At 48.1% G+C, this 20,026-nt stretch overlaps 2 protein-coding genes across 4 annotated transcripts in view; both read right to left on the reverse strand.

The window, feature by feature from the left end:
• The window catches only part of clasp2 (cytoplasmic linker associated protein 2), a 64,096-nt gene extending 60,261 nt beyond the window's left edge, over positions 1-3,835 (reverse strand). For both annotated transcript variants that reach the window (XM_084455341.1, XM_084455343.1), the window contains exon 1: positions 3,133-3,835. In XM_084455341.1, coding sequence (XP_084311467.1) covers positions 3,133-3,330 — 198 coding nt within the window. In that variant the 5' untranslated portion in view covers positions 3,331-3,835. The remainder of the gene's footprint in view (positions 1-3,132) is intronic.
• Positions 3,836-6,051: 2,216 nt separating this feature from the next.
• Positions 6,052-19,771, reverse strand: fbxl2 (F-box and leucine-rich repeat protein 2). 2 transcript variants are annotated; one of them, XM_084455645.1, is made up of 14 exons: positions 19,340-19,771; positions 15,979-16,040; positions 12,296-12,350; positions 9,948-10,022; positions 9,405-9,499; positions 9,128-9,292; positions 8,828-8,954; positions 8,660-8,734; positions 8,419-8,546; positions 8,225-8,285; positions 8,064-8,108; positions 7,849-7,905; positions 6,392-6,604; positions 6,052-6,209 (listed from the first exon to the last, which is right to left on the reverse strand). In XM_084455645.1, exons 1-14 carry the CDS (start codon positions 19,367-19,369, stop codon positions 6,102-6,104), a joined length of 1,296 nt encoding a protein of 431 aa, XP_084311771.1. In that variant the 5' UTR covers positions 19,370-19,771; the 3' UTR covers positions 6,052-6,101. The 2 variants fall into 2 exon arrangements, with proteins under 2 accessions (XP_084311771.1, XP_084311770.1); XM_084455644.1 differs by having other exon boundaries at positions 8,419-8,549.
• Positions 19,772-20,026: the final 255 nt, after the last annotated feature.

Raw genomic sequence — 20,026 nt, forward strand, 5'->3', positions numbered from 1 at the left:
GACAAGGGTGAGGTAAGTAATAATAAAAAGGGATGAGGACAGCGAGAAAGAGCATGACGGGATAACGAGAGAGAGAAGAAGACAACAACCCTGGCCCCGCCCCAAAACACCCCCACCGGCCCGAGGCCCATGACCATATGGTTCCCGGGTTGGGGGGCAGGAGGATACTGTGATTGTTTACCTGGAGGTAGGGGGGAGCAGAGGCGTGAACCGGGCGTGCGTGTATACACACACACACACACACACACACACACACACACACACACACACACAGACACAGACACAGACACAGACAGACACAGACAGACACAGACAGACACAGACACACACACACACAACCAGGGCTGGGGGAGGAACAGATGTCCACTCAGGCAGGTACACCGGGGGCCCTCGCCAAGCCGGCCACCACAACAACACACAGTCTGACCGTGGCAAACACGCACACGTACAACGCCTCAGTTCTGTCACTGTGGTTCAGCATTTGCCATCTTAGCGTGTTCAGTGACCTTGCAGAAACATACTGCCATACTGGTCTCAGCTGTGCTGGAGAGGATGAAGCAGGAATGAAGCTACACTCGGTATGGCTAGCTTCCACTACATCAGCATCATCTCCCATAGAGTTACACTAACCCACTGCTACAGTTCTGCAGTTTATATCTGAGTAAATTACACCTTCCACAGGGATAGACTTGTTGGATTGGCCTAGTCTAGCGATTATTCTTGATCCAGTTTTCGTAAGGCAATCATGGCCAAGCACAGAACAGGCAGCCTGCAATATTAATTAATATTATAATATTAATGTCTGCTGCTGTGCGGTCCGTCTGTAGTGTAACCCCCTTGGCTCCACTGCAGCCGTCAGCGTCAACTGTCAGAGTCCGTCAAGAATAAGAAATGAACCTGGGCCATTCTCTAACGCCGGACGCTGGCGCTGAACGCAACGCAGCGGAGCCGCTGTCATCAGCACCAGAGACTTGATGGTCGACGCTGACGGACCCAGTGGAGCCGAGACGCTAGTGAGCTTGAGCTGAATCTGCTGCAGAGAGAGAGAAAAGGAGGGGGAGAGAAAGAGAGAGGGTAGAGAGAGAGATAGAGAGAGGGATAGAGAGATAGATAGAGAGGGATAGAGAGCGACAGAGAGGTAGAGAGGGATAGAGAGAGAGGGATAGAAAGAGAGAGAGAGGGATAGAGAGAGAGGTAGAGAGAGAGAGAGAGGGAGAGAGAGAGGGATAGAGAGAGACAGAGAGGTAGAGTGAGAGGGATAGAGAGAGGGATAGAAAGAGATAAAGAGAGGGATAGAGAGAGGTAGAGAGAGAGAGGGAGGGAGAGGGGGAGAGAGAGAGAGAGAGGGAGAGAGACAGACAGAGGGGTAGAGAGAGAGGGATAGGGATAGAAAGAGATAAAGAGAGGCATAGAAAGGTAGAGAGAGAGATGAGAGAGAGAGAGAGAGAGAGAGAGAGAAAGAGGGGGGGAGGGGATTGAGGGGAAGGAGAACAGAAATGTGCTCCATAAATAAAAGAGGAACTGTGACCACCAGTCCGCTCCTCTAGACAGAAGCACTCATGATTCAGAGTACTCTGACTCGACTTTCCACCCGTCCTCTGAAACTCACTCTATCCCTCTCCCTTCCTCCCTCCCTCCATCCCCTTTTAGTGCTCTGCATCCCCTCTCCATCTCTTCCCCCAGCCCCCTCCCTCCATCTCTCCCTCAGCATCCCTCTCTCATATGTAGCCTAGTCTGTGCTGACTCAGCGTTTCTAGGAAAACTAGCCCATCCCCCTGTTGGCTGCTCTGGACAAATCTGGATCCCTCAAAGCACCTGCCATGAAGGTTGCAGAGGTCAGAATGATGTCACTCCCAGACTCTGATCTAGAGGTCAGTTAAGTGGAGGGGGGAGGGGGGCTGATCCCGGATCAGTAATGTCTGTGCCACCAGAACTGGAGGTGGGAGTGGCAGAGGCTGGTTTTCAGGCTAAGCGTATGATAACTCAATCACTCCCTGTTCAAATTACATCACAGCTGGGGTTTATTGCGATGATGTTAGCCGTGTGCTTTCGGCAAGAAGTATCCCGTTTTCGTCTTCACTGGGTCTTCACTCCACCCAAGACACGCAATCCTTGGCACTAGGAGAGGATAGTATATAGATTCTAGATGTTTAGCACTGGCTTCAATCACATTCTGTTAGTTCCACTGGATTTTTAAAACAACTGTAGCCAATACATACATATAAAGATATACAATTATGATAATGTACAGTCTAGTGTATTATTTGTGCTTGTTCACAGGGTTGACTCAGTTAATGTCAACGTAAATTATGTCATCATTACTTAAGCTTCAGAATTAAATAGTGCTGGCAGTAAAAACGACTGTCAGGATTTTAAAAATCTTTGGAAAAGTGAGCAAGGCGCAGTCCAGTGTTTTCAAATATATGACATGGGCACAGGCACGCGCACGCGCACACACACGAGCCAGGTCCAAACAATACGGCCATGACCCCTCCCCCATTCAGCTCGAGCGCCCTGACAATGGGTCCTCTCAAACACACTCCCAAAATCTCGGGCCGTCTGAGACAGAGATTTTGTAAATTACCCGAATTCCATCAAAATCGATATTTCGAGAACTAAAATTGCAAAAGATAATTTTACCATTCAGGCAATTGAAAATGATTGCTTAGTTTAACAAACTAAACAAAGCAGCCGTGCACAGTGGCTATTTTTGATTAAATTACGTGAAATGTTCCTTTAAATACAGTGGAAAAACGTGTAAACTTTGGGCGCAGACTAGGGGAGATTTACAAACTATGTGTCTGAAACAGATTAGTTTGGTTTTGGTGAGATTATACGACATTCTTTCGGCTAGCTAGACGGTCCCTCATGAGCCCAGGCGATGACAGCTCGTTAAGTGCAGCTGGGTAACGTTAGCACCTACCCCCTTCTCTAGACACATTTATGGTTGTAGCTACCGTTAATAGCTTACTTCATTTCGCCAAAACAACCAACCCCTTCCCATAAAGTTTGCGTGCAATAGCTAATAATGTTGTTGTGGTGGTTGTAATGAGGAGCTGAGAAAACACTGCAATGCACACACCGCAGTACAACCCCCAGCCCCCATGCGCTGCTGCTAGCTGAGGAGCTCACCTTGTAATTGCTGGAGTTCACCCATCCTGCCAGCTCGTCAATGGTCTTATCCAGCCGCGGCTTGTCTTGCTCCACGTCCTGTGAACGCTGCGGGTCGTTCAGGTAGTCGATTAGGTCCTGGCCGACCTGCAGCCTTCTTGTAACGTCCTTCTGCACAACTTGCTGGTAAAAATAGTCCATGTTGTCATGTTCCTCCATTGGGCACGCCGGACCGTGTGGCCAGCCGCAGACAGGAGGGGGTAATGTTCACGTTACTGGCCGGGCGGTTGAATGGAGTGTTTATAGACTGGGAGGCGGTTAGCTGCGGTCCACCCGCGTTTTCTGAGCCACCGGGGCCAAATGCTCTAGCTAGCTATCAAATAATCCGCTTGACAAAACAGTAACGTTAGCTAGCTGGTCCTGGGCTAGCTACAACGTTAATTGATTTTTTTCAGGTAAGACTAGCGGGCTAGCTAGTTGCACATTTGCAAGCAAGCGATATTACAAAACGCGGGTTAATTCACTTCCATAAAGTTTTGAGAAAGCGATAGAAAATACGATAGAACGGACTTGAATCGCCTCACATCAAAACAAGAGAGCTGGTGCCCTCAGCTAACAAGCTAGCTAGTTAGCCGCGCAAAGTAAACACCTAGCAGAACAGAGCTAGCCTAGTTAGCTAGCATAGCCAGTTAACGTTAGATGGTCACAGGCCTGACGCCTGGCTTTATTTTGCTGTTGTAATCCATGATCTGAAAAGTATCTGTACACTGTGGAACCCGTCAAAAGAAAGTTGCACCCAACTTCGAGGGCAAGATTTTACTGCTCTCCCACAGTACCTGGAAACTCTTAATCCGAGAATAATCGTAACGGTCGTTAGATATCTTCCTCTGTAAGACAGGCAGCGCGCCGCCGGTGTCACTGCAGTTTGGTGGGAGGCGCAAACGAGCAACCAACGAAGGCCGGAGGTCCTTCACACTGCACAGGTGTCCAGGATAATGCCTGATTAACAGTGTAAAATCCACAGTGAATATGGACACGGGTTCCACATACCGGTAGATAAAATACTAATCTTTTGTTTTACCGCCAGTGATCTAGTTTAATACACGCAAGCCATGAATACTGGGCAGGGAATAAGTGCCAGTAACCCAAGAGGGGGGAAATGCCCGTTTGTTGTTTTATCACAGCTCACCGGCGACATCTGGCGGTAAAATAGGATACTCTTTCATGTTTACACTCACCCACACACATTAGTTGAGGCGGCAGTGGATTTTTATTTAAACAAAGTCCACATTGGAGACACAACCGGAGTACATTTATTATGTTACTTTTATTCATGTATTTTATTCATTCATTTGTTTATTTTCTTCAACATAAAACTCATGTTAAAACAGCTGTCAAGAGATGCCGTTAGTATCCCTGCCACATAGTGGGTCCAGTCAGCTCCACACATCCTTGCATCTGAGTCAGCACAGATACCTCTGCTTTCCTCCATACTCAGCTTGTCCCAAACCCACCACTAGCCCCACGATCCATGTAATTTCCGCCTTGAACATATGAAACCACTGACAGCAAAATAGGATCATATGATGACACAGCACTGTATGGCTACAAACAGTTCAACACCAAATCAACACCATCTCTCTTGGCACCTGGGCAGATCTTAAATATATATGAGTAGAATGTTTAACATGTTTTACATTTTCACCAAATTCAATCCTCTATGCAAAGAGGGAAGGAGCTAGAAGTTCACTTGAGGTTCAGTGTTAATCTCATTCCAGCAGGTAGATAGGAGGGGCTAGTAATAGGTTTGGAGCGAAGTCTGTGTGTCGACAGCACAGGAGGACATTGCACAGGAGGCCCTGAGTACACGCATTCCAGTGATGTAGCACACAAGACCAACCTGGTGTCACCAGATGCTGGGGTCCTGACTGAAAGGGTCCATTTCTGTTTAACAGCATTTTTTTTTTCACTATTATTTCAAAAAGGAAAGATACACATATCTCCCTCTCTGGGTCAACAAGCATGGACAATTACAATAAGCACTGGAAAAAAAGAGAAAATTAAAATAATTGGTTGTTGTTGTTGTAGACCTCCTCCTATCTGAGAGTGAGGTCTTATGTTGTATCTCTTTTTCTTGCCGTTGCAAAACATTCTCTGTACAAACAGAATCAAAATCAGGTTTTCAGATGCACAAAAAATGTCAAGTGTCTTCTTTTGTAGTTCCTACACGCCTGCCCGCCCCCACTCCGAAATTAGAGGGTGCCTTATAGTGTCTAGAGTCCTATCCCGCCAACCTCTCTGCTGAAGTACTATATTTCCCACAATCACCCTCTCCTCCTCCCAGAGTTGCGTGTCTATTGGTCAAAGCAGGGTGACTCACAGGATGATCACATAGAGGTGGTGCATGATTGGTTCAGATGACGCTCCACTCAGATTAAATCGTTGTCCTGTAACAATGTCCTCTATTGCATTGTTTAAGCACAATGTACTGTAGTTACACTGTTTGGGGGCTCTCCTCTGCTTCCCCTACATCCAGTGAAAGGAAGCTCGTTGCCCGCCCCCCCCCCCTGCCGCCCCCCACCCCTCCTCCTAGTATCCTGGCTAGCAGTGGGATGTGTGGACGACGCAGGAAGTGTCTGAGGGTGGAGAATGGGAGGTATACACTTGTATATTTCTGATGGAGAGAGAGGGGGAGACCGAGAAAGACACAAGACCTTCCCCCTCCCTCTTTCAGAACCGCCCCCCCCCCCACCCCCAAGCTGAAGGGAGCAGCAGTGCTGACAGTCCTATGGATCAATGATCAGTGGTGATCAGTCTTGTGTATTGACCAGTGGTCAGTAGTAGCGATTGGGTCCAACCCCTCCCCCTTCCCCCCCACCACCACCTCCCCTCCCTTAGGCTCCCCAGGACCCCCCCCCCCCCACACCCCCCAGGTGGGCTCACAGCAGCAGGACCTGCAGACAGAGGTGCCCCCCCCTAGCCCTCCACTGTCAGAGGATGATGCAGCAGCGACACAAACGCTGGCCTCCGCCGTGCATCGAGGGCGGGGGGGTCACCGGGGCGAAGTAGGCGTGGACCTTGATCTCCGGGAGGTGAGCCTGCGAGGGGAGGGGAGGGGAGGGGGGGGGGGGGCAACGTAAATGTCAGGAAACTATCATTCCAAGAAGGCGCTGCAGAACATGACCTCAAAGGCTGGCATGCCATCAAAACCGTGAATGAAAAGACAAACGAGGTGAGCCGTGCCAAGAGAAAAGGAGATAAGGACGAGAGTGGGACTGACCCGTATGCGTTTGATGCCGGCCCTGGTGACCTGTTGGCAGTCGTACAGCTCGATGCGTTCCAGACGGTGGCAGCTCTTCAGGTGCTCTAAGGTGACGTCAGTGATCAGGGGGCAGTTATCCAGCTCCACCACTGTGAGGCGCTCCTGGCCGCACGTGCTGATGCTCAGTGCCCGGATTCCATCATCTGTGATCAGCTCACAGTGGGACAGAGACTGGGAAGACAGAGACACTGTTTGTGATGACAAACACACACACACTCATATACACATACACACGAGCTAGGGATGTCACTGTGTGGATTTTTTCCCCACCAACTAATAAATTCATGACGACAACCGGTATTACTGGGAACACCGTCTAGCCTATAATAAGAGAGCGCTTACTTTCATCTTTAACATTAGACCTTTGCCTTAGGCTACGGTGAACAGCACTGTTGTGTAGCCTATTTGGATTTGGTGTTGTGTGCCTCCACGGCTTGCCTGCAAACGCGCAATCAAAGTAAGGTCAGATATAAACGTTACACTCGGTCCTGTGCTTCTTTATAATCAGAATTAGTTTATTGCCATGCAGTTTTTCAACATAGCCTACTAGGAATATGCACCATACCCGTAGCAAATTCCTAGTATGTTGAAAAACTACATGGCAATAAACACATTCTGTTCCTGATTATTAAGAAGCACAGGACTGAGTGTAACTTTTACCGCACCTTTGCAGGTGAGCTGTGGAGGCATTCAACACCTATTGCCTCCGCAAATCTGTGTTATGAACGGAACGCTGCTAGAATAGTAGAGAGAATAGGCTGCTAGAATAAGCTAGCCATCGAGCTAATGGCAGCAGCCACTAGGTTATGTCAGTGTCCGCCCAGAGACTGTGGGTTCAATCCCCGGCCGGGTCATACCAAAGACTATAAAAATGGGACCCATTGCCTCCCTGCTTGTCACTCAGCATCAAGGGTTGGAATTGGGGGGTTAGATCACCAAATGATTCCCGAGCGCGGCACTGCTGCTGCTCACCGCTCCCCCAGGGGAGAACAAATTTCACACACTCAGGTGTGTGACAATCAGTGGGACTTTAACCTTAACCTAACCTTTAAGGTTAGCTGAATGTTAGCTAAAATAGCTAGCCACGAGAGGCTATAGCCATAATCTCCCCCTTCCTCTCTTCATGTGAACTGAAACTGAAATCTGATTCCTCTAGACTCCGCTCTGTGCTGTGTGAGCATGCGGAGGGGCAGATCAGACACTTGTTTGAGTTTGATGAGTGGGCGCTGATATGCGAGAATTAACTAAATAGGTAAAACGACGGTGGGGGCAGAAAACATCGGTGGGCGGTGTTTAAGGAATGTCTCGGTGAATATGAATAAGGTGTAAGACCCAACACCGAATAACACCGGTAACACCGACAACCGTGACAAGCCTAACACGAGCACACACACACACACACACACGTGCAGTACCAGCGCTTGCAGGTGGGGGCAGTGTATAGAGAGCTGGACCAGGGTGTTATCAGTGACCTGAAACAGGAAGAAGACAAACGCAGACTCAGCGATAAGAACGTTCAGGTTCAGACCAACAACAACATCTCAAACTGATCTGCATCAGTTGGCCAGGTTGGTCCACAGTGAAATTACCTGAGCATTCAAGACCGGGAAAACAACAGATGAAATCTTACCAAAATACATTCTTCTAAGTCCATTTTTTCAAGCTCGTGACAATTCTGCAAGTTAAAACACACAAACATGAGCTAGAGTAGGCTGGTGAGATGGAAGAACAGACAGCAGTATAGTGAGTACCAAAAAAGGGAAGGAGAGGGAGAGATAGTGTGAGACTCACCCTGGCCAATACTGTGAAACCGGCATCGGTCACATGGGAGCATCGCGCCGCCTCCAGGATCCTGACAAGAGGAGAGTAAGTAGAGAGGAGGGAGGATTAAAGGATCCTTACTGAGAGAAAGGTGCCGATATGTTCTAAAAAGAAAAAAGGGCGCCACAGTATAGGTTTAGGGTTCTCCGTGTTCTCCCTCTCACTTGAGTCTGGGGCAGTTGAGTCCCAGGGCTGTGAGGGACGCGTCGGTGATGTTACTGCAGCCCGACACGCACAGGATCTGCAGCTTGTGACAGCCCCGGCATAGGCTCACCAGGCCGTCGTCCGTTATCTGCTAAGGACGACAACACACATGCAACAACACACACGCATGCGTTACCCGCCGCTATCACGCGCACGCAAATACATTGACTGTCTCTGTCTCCGTCTCTCTCTCCCTCTCACTGTGCAGGACTGCATGTTGATAGTGGTGAGTTCAGGGCAGTGCTTCTGCAGGTGTTTCAAAGCGCCATCGTCCAGCTGAAACAAACACAAGAACAACGGATGTCGTACCACCAGGCTATCAGAAGAGGGCGATGTCTCCTTATTTTATGTGTGTGTGTGTGTGTGTACCTGTGTGCAGCCTCTGAGGAACAGCGCCCGTAGGCCCGTACATCCCCTGGACAGAGCTTCGATGCCGTCACGCGTGATCTGGTCACACCACGACAGGTTCAAAGTCTCCAGCATCCTGCAGCCGTCACTGAGGATGGATGGACACACACACACACACACATGCGGTGAAAACGGAGACGCAGAACTTGACTCTACCATCTATCCTATGCAGGGGTCATTGACTTGACGGATGATGTTATCCTGACACGACACGATTCCCGCCTAATGAGGGCTGATGACGCCGAGGGAGGTCGGTCTCACCTGAGGGCCTTGAGGGAGTGGTTGCCGACGGAGACGCAGGAGGTGAGGTCCAGCTGTCGGAGCTTGGAGCAGAACTTGCTGAGGCTCAGACAGGTGCTGTCCGTGATCTTGGTGCAGCCGTTCAGATTCAACACCTCGATGTTCCTGCAGTTCTGAGCAAACGTCCTGGCGAGAGGGGCCACGCAGCGCGAGTCGGTCAGCGGTGTGTGTGTGTGTGTGTGTGTGTGTGTGTGTGTGTGTGTGTGTGTGTGTGTGTGTGTGTGAGAGAGAGACTCACTTCATAGAGGCATCTCCCACACTCAGACATCCCCTCAGACTCAGCTGCCGCAGGAATCCTCCGCAGCGTTTAGAGATGTTCTCTACTACCCTTCCCTAGGATGGAGGGATGGAGAGAGAGAGAGAGAGAGAGAGAGAGAGGGAGGAGGGGGTGACAGGAAACATAACAGGAAAAGGAGGTCAATTGAGTTAAAACCAAGAGAGAGAGAAGGGAGAAAGAGGGAAAGAGAGAGAATGGAAGAAAGATAGAGGGTGGAGAGAGGTAGAGAAAAAATGTGGAGAGAGGGAAAGGATGGGGAGAGGGAGAGAAAGAGGGGGAAGGGAGAGAGAGAAAGGAGAGAGAGGGGGGGGGGCTAGAGAGAGAGAACCTGATTTGACCTGGGCTAGTCAGAGGATCGGTGATGATGTCACAGACATTCAGCAGCAACAAAGCCTACTGACCCAGCACTAAGCCCTGGGCTGTGACTGACACACACACACACACACACACACACACACACACGCACGCACACACGCACACACGCACACCTCCCTAACCTCTCACCTCTATGTCCGTCTGGAAGTTAAACAGATCGATCTTCTGCCAGTTACTGCCATCTAGGGCCAGGACATTCCACGCCTGGAACAGAGTAGGGCGGAGAAGAGAATTGTCCAGAGATAGAGAAGATGAATAGAGGAGAGAGAGAGGGAGAGAGAGAAATGGAAAAAAGTGGTTCAATAGGAAAGAGTTATCATTCAAGAGTTAGCAAGCTATCATTCAGACTACAGCTGCCTCAACGAGATAGATAGAGAGATAGATAGATAGATCGATCATCTCTTCATTAAATAGCCAACTCAACATATGACCTTCAGACAGCCAAAACAAATCAGGCTTTATATCGACTGAATCTTAAATCAAATCAAATATAGACTTTCTCAAATCCCTGTACATACAGTAGGACAATGAAACACAAAATTAAGTTCATCCTCAACAACACCAAGATCACAAATTACACATACAACACAGCTCTTCAAGGAGTACTTTTATATCTGCCTGCCTCAATCGCTAGTGGTAGGGTACCGGTTCTTAACTGAGCACATAAGGATATCTGCCCTCTTTTTAAATTAAATGTTACAGGTATACAGTGTAAGGTTCGATGGATTAATCTTCTTTCATTTGAACATAGTTTCTGAGATTTAGCTTCTTCCAAATCTCCACCTTCCATTGTTCATCCAGCAATGTTTGTTTAACTATATTTATATTACACTGCAAGTTGTTCCTGAAGACTATGTATGAATCAGAAACAGAAAATATTGCAGAACCCTCTCTTGACCAAGTACACTGCATGCACTGAATAACATACGCTGTATAACATGCACTGTATAACATGCACTGTATAACATGCACTGAATAACATGCACTGTATAACATGCACTGAATAACATGCACTGTATAACATGCACTGTATAACATGCACTGTATAACATGCACTGAAAAACATGCAACTTGCGCTGTATAACTGTGCTCTATCGCAATTAAAGTTTTTTTGGTCACCCTTCCCTCTGGTAAGTGGACAAGGCGGTTCCACAGCCGAATGATTTCACATCTCTGCTTTTTAAGACAACCCCATATCCCCTTCAACTCATAATATTCAGCATTTTAAGTTAAAGTCATTCTCAGCAAACAACACAATGTCATCAGCATACAACAGAATACTTCAGTTCATATTATCAATCCATATACCCAGGTCAGCCTGCGTGGTTTCTTGGGCTAGATCATTGACATACGTAAAGGGCAAATAGAGTGGATAGATCACATCTTCCTGCTGCACCCCACAGAGTAGGGAATCAACCCATCCTGATGATTTAACTGCAGACATGCAACTGGGGCTTTGCACAAGGCTTTGATGGCATTGTAAAAGTTCCCATCAATACCCAGCAAATTAATTTATACTCCAAAAGCTCTCTATTAATCCAATCAAAAGATTTCTTAAAATCAACAAAACAAACAAACATTTTTACTCTCTTCTAGTCTAGCCCTCACCATAGAGGATATGCTATGTGGGACTATGGCGACACAATCTATAAAATGGCATCAGTGTGTGCCCTTAGGAAACTTGACATACTCCACCACTCAGCCATTAACTTTGCCACTGGTGCACCCTTCACTACCCCTCACTCCTTCACACCAAACGGCTTCTTCGCTGGCTTCACTTCATTTACAAGACAATTCTGAGGAAGTCACCTCTCTAACTCTCATCTCTCCTGCACTTCTCTCACAATGATTACCACTCAAAGTCTAGTGATTTCATCAGGCTCACCACCCCAACAGCACTCACTGCTTTAGGCCGCAACTCCTTCCGTTTTACTGTAGCAAACGATTGGAACACTTTACAAAACACACTGAAACTCTCTGCACTCACATCACTTACTACTTTCAAACAGAAAATTCAACAGATCATAGTCGACTGTTGTTCCTGTTGGTTGCCCCCCCACCGCACACACGCACATTCACACACACACGCTCTCACACACACATACACAACCACCCTCTCTCCTTCAGCACAGCTCTAGTTGACATTGGTTTTATGTGTTTATCTTCACTGTCTTAGCTGTTCTCATGTATTGTATGTATTGTTCTGTGTTGACCTTGTGTATTTCTGTATGTGTGTATGTATTTATTCTTGCCGGGGCCTCTTGACCAGGCCATCATTAAAAATGAGAATTGGTTCCCAATTGATTTTATCTGGTTAAATAAAGGTCACATGAAAAAAAATAAAAAATACATACAGTAAATATGATCAATGCATGCCCTGTTTTTCCTAAAACCATTCTGCTCATTCACCAACACTCCATTCCATCAGTAAAACTCTAGGAGGACTTCTGTTCAGTTCATTAGTGGGCGTAGCTTACCTTTGACACCTGGGCACACCTGCACAGTGTGACCACGTCTAGGTAGGAAAATATTCTAGAGAGAGAGAGATAGAGAGATAGAGAGAGAGAGAGAGAGAGAGAGAGGGAGAGAGAGGGAGAGAGAGGGAGAGAGAGAGGGAGAGAGGCAGTGCATTAGCCCTTCTTCAAAACTTCCTCAGAGTACATTCTGTTGTTTTCCACCTGAAACACACTGTATGGGTCACAGCCCAACCCCAAGCCAAGCCTCATTCTGTTGTCTGCTCGAGTGTCACATAGAAGGAAGTCCACAACAATTTATGTAAGTGATGTTTCTCTAGAAAAAGACAAACCTGTATAAATAATGATATATACTGTATATATATCATATACAGCGCATGCACTGTAGCAATGTGGCTGTCAAACAGGCTAGACAAAGCACACATGCACACAGACTGACAGACAGACAGGGACAGACAGACAGACAAATTGACAGACAGTCCAAACTGATTGTATAAGTGGCAGACAGACAGTCTCATTGTCCCACACACTGATTCTATAAGTGGCCGTGATGTATGGGACAATGCATCAAAAATATACTAATGCTTTGTTTGGACAGAAGAGCCTCACACCAAAGCTTCCCCGACAGCTGGTACCTAAACTGACATGTCCCTTTAAACCCAGTACAGGACACCAGAGCTAGCCATTGTTCCCTCATATAGACAAAGACAAAGGCTGTGTGTGTGTGTGTGTGTGTGTGTGTGTGTGTGTGTGTTTGTGTGTGTGCGCGCGTGCAAGGTCGATAAGGGCATGTAGGGACATGTCTGCCTGATGTACAGAGCTGAACTCAAAGTACAAGGAACACCAAGAAAACACACATAAAAAGGTAATGCAACACACAGACACTGACAGATGGGTTCACTCTCTCACACGCGCGCACACACGCACACTCTGATTGATCAGGGGCCGATGGGACAAGCTGACCAATCATATAGGACCTGATCGATCGTCTCTCTGATGACTGGTTAATGAACGTGACGGAGACCATTGATTGGCTGTCCGGTTTAATCTCACTCTCTCTGTGGTCCATTAAGTCACGTCAGAGAGAGAGCGAGAGGCTTGCTGACTGCAGAGCCAGACTTTCATGCTGGGCACTGCAAGGACAGTAAGTAAGTGCTTCTCCAGCCTAGTGGCCCATAGGGCAAGAAGCTATCTCCTGATTCCTCAGCATGAGGCAGCTTGATGTACAAGTACCCCCCCTGGACATGACGCTAGTATGTCACACTTACCGCCAATCCAACCCTTGATACTGAATGCCAAGCAAGGACGCATAGTCTTTGGTATGACTTGGCCAGGGATCGAACTTTGGTATGACTTGGCCAGGGATCGAACCCCCAACCTCCCAATCTCAGGGTGGACACTCTAACCACAAGGCCACTGAGCTGGGCAGCATGGGCAGCATCCAAGTCAGTCATATTCATCTAGCTTAAGCAAGATGCCTGACATAACTATCCCCTCCCCCGAGGAGTGAGCGGATCTGATCTTGTTTTGTATTCTATCATATGTTTGATGTTTTGATCCGGGCTCCCCTCCAGCGTGGTCAGATAACAACAAGCCTTCCACGCCGCCTGCCGCTGGTTGCTACGGCAACGCTGGTCTGGGGTGTTTTTGGAGCTGAGTCTGCACTTCCTGGGCTCCGATCAGACGTCACCGCAAACCACCCCCAAGTGAATGAGCACACACACACACAGTTCAGGCTGGCTCTGTACACACACACACACACACACAGTTCAGGCTGGCTCTGTACACACACACGCACACGCACACGCACACACATGTACACATACTCTTAACACTCCAGGCTCTCTTCCAGTACCTACTGCCCTACTAGTTTGATATTGTGGCATAGTCATTGTACTGTATACAAGTAGTGGCTATGCTGGTGAAAGTGTACTGGTATGAGTGGTTATACTGGTATGAATGGCTATATTGGTGAGAATGTGTACTGGTATGAATGGCTATACTGGTGAGAGTGTGTACTGGTATGAATGGATATACTGGTGAGAGTGTGTACTGGTATGGGTGGTTATACTGGTGAGAGTGTGTACTGGTATGGGTGGTTATACTGGTGAGAGTGTGTACTGGTATGAATGGCTATACTGGTGAGAGTGTGTACTGGTATGAATGGATATACTGGTGAGAGTGTGTACTGGTATGAATGGCTATACTGGTGAGAGTGTGTACTGGTATGGGTGGTTATACTGGTGAGAGTGTGTACTGGTATGGGTGGTTATACTGGTGAGAGTGTGTACTGGTAGGGGTGGTTATACTGGTGAGAGTGTGTACTGGTATGGGTGGTTATACTGGTGAGAGTGTGTACTGGTATGGGTGATTATACTGGTGAGAGTGTGTACTGGTATGGGTGGCTATACTGGTGAGAGTGTGTACTGGTATGGGTGGTTATACTGGTGAGAGTGTGTACTGGTATGGGTGGTTATACTGGTGAGAGTGTGTACTGGTATGGGTGGTTATACTGGTGAGAGTGTGTACTGGTATGAATGGCTATACTGGTGAGAGTGTGTACTGGTATGAATGGATATACTGGTGAGAGTGTGTACTGGTATGAATGGCTATACTGGTGAGAGTGTGTACTGGTATGGGTGGTTATACTGGTGAGAGTGTGTACTGGTATGGGTGGTTATACTGGTGAGAGTGTGTACTGGTAGGGGTGGTTATACTGGTGAGAGTGTGTACTGGTATGGGTGGTTATACTGGTGAGAGTGTGTACTGGTATGGGTGATTATACTGGTGAGAGTGTGTACTGGTATGGGTGGCTATACTGGTGAGAGTGTGTACTGGTATGGGTGGTTATACTGGTGAGAGTGTGTACTGGTATGGGTGGTTATACTGGTGAGAGTGTGTACTGGTATGGGTGGTTATACTGGTGAGAGTGTGTACTGGTATGGGTGGTTATACTGGTGAGAGTGTGTACTGGTATGGGTGGCTATACTGGTGAGAGTGTGTACTGGTATGGGTGGTTATACTGGTGAGAGTGTGTACTGGTATGGGTGGTTATACTGGTGAGAGTGTGTACTGGTATGGGTGGTTATACTGGTGAGAGTGTGTACTGGTATGGGTGGTTATACTGGTGAGAGTGTGTACTGGTATGGGTGGTTATACTGGTGAGAGTGTGTACTGGTATGGGTGGTTATACTGGTGAGAGTGTGTACTGGTATGGGTGGTTATACTGGTGTCTCTCCGCACAGCTCACAGCTGGAGCAGCAAGAGGGTTCAGCATTGCGGAATTCCCCACCAGCAGATATGCTATTTATAGCACATACACATACAGTAGGTATATAGCACAAGCACACGCACACGCACACGCGCACACACACACACACACACACACACACACACACACACACACACACACAATACAGTATGAATACATATCAGTACAAATACACACACAACAACTGTGTGATGTGTGTTAGAGTTAGGGTGGGATTATATTGAGGCAGGCAGCTGCTGTGGGACGTTATTATCAGAACTACGATCCAGAGAAGTGTTGCAAAACACACACGCGCACACACACATACACACGAGAGGCTGATCAGCTGCTTGTTGCCAACTCTACCCTTATTTAATCAGTGTTTTCTGTCGTGTGTGTGTGTGTATGTGTGTGTGTGTGTGGCCATTTGGCTTACCTAAGCAGAAGCTCCTTAGGAAGCTTCTTGTTAATTGGGGCTTCATCGCTGTTTGAGAACACCTGCAGAGATAGAAACAGTTAAGAGACGCAGGGCGCATAATAATCATCCTGTATAAGTACAAGATAATCATCCATACAAAGCACATTATGTTGCTATAATGGAACCCTAAAACATGTGAACAACGGCAACTCCCACCTGAAGTAGCCCTGAGTTAACCATCACCACAGCACCCTGAGATATATGATCAACTGTAGCTTCCCAAAGCTAACATGCTAGCATATGCTAAGCTACTACTCTGGCTCGCCCTCCATCTTGGTTCAGTTGGCATTCTGGTGACTAAAGTTGATTAGTAAGTAACAGCCATGCTAGAATGCTTATCCTAATTAACTCGATTAGGACTACTGGCAGGTTGTTCGGCTGTCTACTGCACTGTTGCTTTGTACATACATATACACACATACACACACAAATACACACACACACACACACACACACACACACACACACACACACACACACACACACACACACACACATAGGTAATTAAGCTCGGGCTTCTCCATATCAGCTGGCTTTGAGGAATGGAGGCAGAACGTTCCAGTTCAGGTACAGGTAGACCCTATTCATATCAAGAGTTTCATTACAGCGCACACACACACACGCACACACACACACACGCACACGCACACGCAGCTCACATGGAAGTCTTCCCCTCTCTCTGTCCATCTTTTACACAAGTCTCTTATGTGAAAGGAATCCCTTCCTGTCACACAGACACAGAGATGCACGCACACATGCACGCACACACAAACACACACAGACTCACACACAGACTGTCAGATGAGAGACCAAAGGTTGATTTTGTAATGTTGGAGTTACGCACCACCCCCTAGCAACAGAGTAGGTTCATGAAGGGGGGGGGGCGGTGAAGGGAGAAAGAGAGAGAGGAAACTAAATCTGTCTGAGAGTGAACCCAACCCGCTTCCTCTCCTCTAACAGACCTGGATTGTGCTCGGAGCGGAAGAACCACCTTGTCACTGAACTGACAGAGACACACAGACGGCCCTTCTCAGTTTCCTTCTCCTTCTCTTCCCCTCCCAGGGCAGCCTTGCTATCTCAGAGGCCGTCGCTAGCAGGCAGAGTGCTGTACTGGAGGATCAAATAATGGCGGACTAGTGAGTAAGACAAAGATATAAACATTGTATGTGTAAGTCTGAACACAGCTATTCAAAGGGGGGGGGGGGTGAAAAGCTAGCTGGAACAGCCATGGGGTCCACTGCGGTCAAGAGAACTAAGGCCATACTGGTCATATTGGGCTGCAAACTGTTCTGATATGCAACCTCTGCTTTATGGTCCAAACTTTCTGGTGTAGCGGAGCAATGCCCCCCCCCCACAAAAAAAAAAACTAATTTCCCTAAAGAGGCCACCCAGTTTATGTCAACACAAATATGTGGCACAAGACATCACTCGTGCTCACTGCTCTGCTCAGAAAATATAGGCCCCTAAAGTTCGCCAGGCGTCCTGAGCTTACTGATAACAACAGGAAGGAAGCACTGATACTGCCAGGGCTAGAGCCAAGATGGATGACTGTCCTCCTCCTCTGTGCCACACAGAGCCAAAATGGTGGATACAGGGCAAGGATTTGCCAGGGTTTACATTGAGCTATCTGCAATGTTTGCCTGGTCAAGAACAAGATACTCTATGGGGGAAAAAAAACAGACCAATCTTCTAATGGGTTGGACCCATCAGTGAATGGTGGTACAGTCAAGAGACCTGAATGAAGGTTCCAGGATGAATGTTCCAGTAAGAACGTTCCGCTATATCCTGGTGACGGTGCTTGGCATCCATTGCCTGGTGAGGCAGCATTCCAGGATAGGGAGTTCCTTCTCCATGTAACAGGTGCCATTGCGTCACTCGTCAGTACCAACCTAGCTTACAGTACCATACTGGATTCAAACCTGGGTCCTCTGACTTCTGAACTCTCATAAACACCACTACCAGATATACGCCACCGAAAAGATAGCAATTTGACGGCGTGGGAGGGCAGTATTTATACTGAGGAGTGAGTATAAAACTTAACTCGGTTACAATCACCCCACTAAACTCACTCCAGAACCCAGCGACCCCAGCTGTGCTGTGGAGCTGAGCCCAGCTGTGTGTCTGGAGTCAACAGCCCCGCTTGTAACAGGTGTCACTACGTCGCTCGTCAGTATAGCTTCCACCCTGCTTGCCCTCACTGGGTTCAAACTGGGTCCTCTGACTTACTGACACATGTGACCACCACTCAAACACCGCTAGCAGCTACTCCACCAAAAAGCTAGCAATTCGATGGCGTGGGTGGGGCGGTACTTATACCGAGGAGTGAGTTTAACCAATTCAACTCAGTTACATCTAGGCTACATGATCCTATAGCTGCTGGTCAAGAATTTCCAAGAGGAGCTGGAAACACCGCTCTGAGCTGAATGTCTTCCTAAGAATGATCACCCTCCACCTCTCCGTTGTTCTCTCCAGACAAAACCTCACCACCCCCCCCATCTGCCCACCCCTGTCTTTCTCTCTCTCTCTCTCCTTATCTATCCCCCTCTCCCTCATGTACACAAGCTGTTTCTCACCAACCGCTGTTTTTCATCCTGTTTCTAAGAGGCTTATGGGGCTCTCATGGGAATCCACAGAGATGGCAGCACACACCAACACCCTCTGTTCACCAGACTTTTCGGACTAGAGCTGCTTTGCGGTTTGACACAGCACAGGTTTGACAGATAGCAGGATAGGTTCACTAGGCCTACATGGGGAAAATGTCAACACAGCAAAGTAAACCAATCTTTAAGCCAATTTGAAAGGGTTGTGAGGCATGACAGTGGCGTTTTCCCAATGAAGAAACCACGGAGTCTGTTTAGATTGAGCCAGACTAATATACAGCTCAATAGAGCCCAATCATTGCTGATATGCTACAGTGGGCTTGTATGCCTGGCTGACCCGTCTCTGCCCTGGCACCTCCAGCTCCAGCCCCTGCCACGGCACTCCTGTCCCGCAGACCTGAGCTCAGTGTTGTCGCTCGTGTCAGCTGGTGCGGCTGGACAATAACAGGATTTCGGATTACCCTTGACCAACAAAAGCCGTGGCTCCCTTCAGCATGTAAAATTAGAACAGTGCACGGTCCAACACACACACACACACACACACAGACTGACATACACACGCACAAACAGACGCACACGCACACACACACACACACACACACACACACACACACACACACACACACACACACACACACACGGTAAGGAAAACCTATTAGGCTATTCATATCCATATTATAAATTAGCAGAGCTCCCCCATATTCCCGCAGATGTCATACCTCGAACCTGCCCTTGGTGATGCCATTCATGTCTGCGGCGGCACGTCGCTGTGTGTGTTACTGCACACACAAGACTAGGGCGAACGCTGTTTAACGAATGCCGTATTGTGTTTATCGCCTGGGCGGAGGGAGAAGAGGCCGAGCATGGGCGCTGTCCCCTGCCGGTAGCGAAGCTCCTCTCTTCGGGGCAGTAGCGAGGGTGGTCCGGGGCGGCCTGGAGGAGCGGTTGTCTCGGAGCCGCGACGGCTCTCCAGTCCGTCTCATCACAGAGCTACCAAAATAACAATAATAACATGGACGGTCTGTCAAGTGACTTCACTTCCGCCTCTCCCGTCTGCTCCAGCGCAAATTCCAGTGGCCCCAATCTCTCAGACCGACACATGAAACAAAAGGAAACAACGTCTATGCTCTTCAATTAAATAATTTTCTGATCCTTTGTTTTCAGTATTTTGGCAGTTCTTCTTCCTGTATGTGTTAACTAGTTGCCTCCCGTAGATAGGGGAAGGGGCGGGGCGTAGTGACGTCATTTCTGCGGGTAAAACACGCGTGGCCGATTTGTTTTGATTGTCCAAGTTCTTCCAGGGGTATGGAATGTATACGGCAGAGCTGATCGCTAGCGCCTTAAAGTCCACGAACTTAGCACCGTGCGTCCAGTTACATCACTGTCACAGGCGCACGGTCCGGTTC

Source organism: Borostomias antarcticus (assembly GCF_949987555.1).
Source record: "Borostomias antarcticus genome assembly, chromosome: 21".
Classification (NCBI taxonomy): Eukaryota; Metazoa; Chordata; class Actinopteri; order Stomiiformes; family Stomiidae; genus Borostomias; species Borostomias antarcticus.

Bases quoted from the DNA above. Each gene is read 5' to 3' on its own strand.
- fbxl2 (XM_084455644.1), bottom strand. From the start codon at position 19,369: ATGAATGGCATCACCAAGGGCAGGTTCGAG. The intron at 16,041-19,339 runs GTATGACATCTG...CTATCTCTGCAG, and splicing joins TCACCAAGGGCAGGTTCGAG to GTGTTCTCAAACAGCGATGA. The intron at 8,955-9,127 runs GTGAGACCGACC...ATCCATCCTCAG, and splicing joins CACTCCCTCAAGGCCCTCAG to TGACGGCTGCAGGATGCTGG.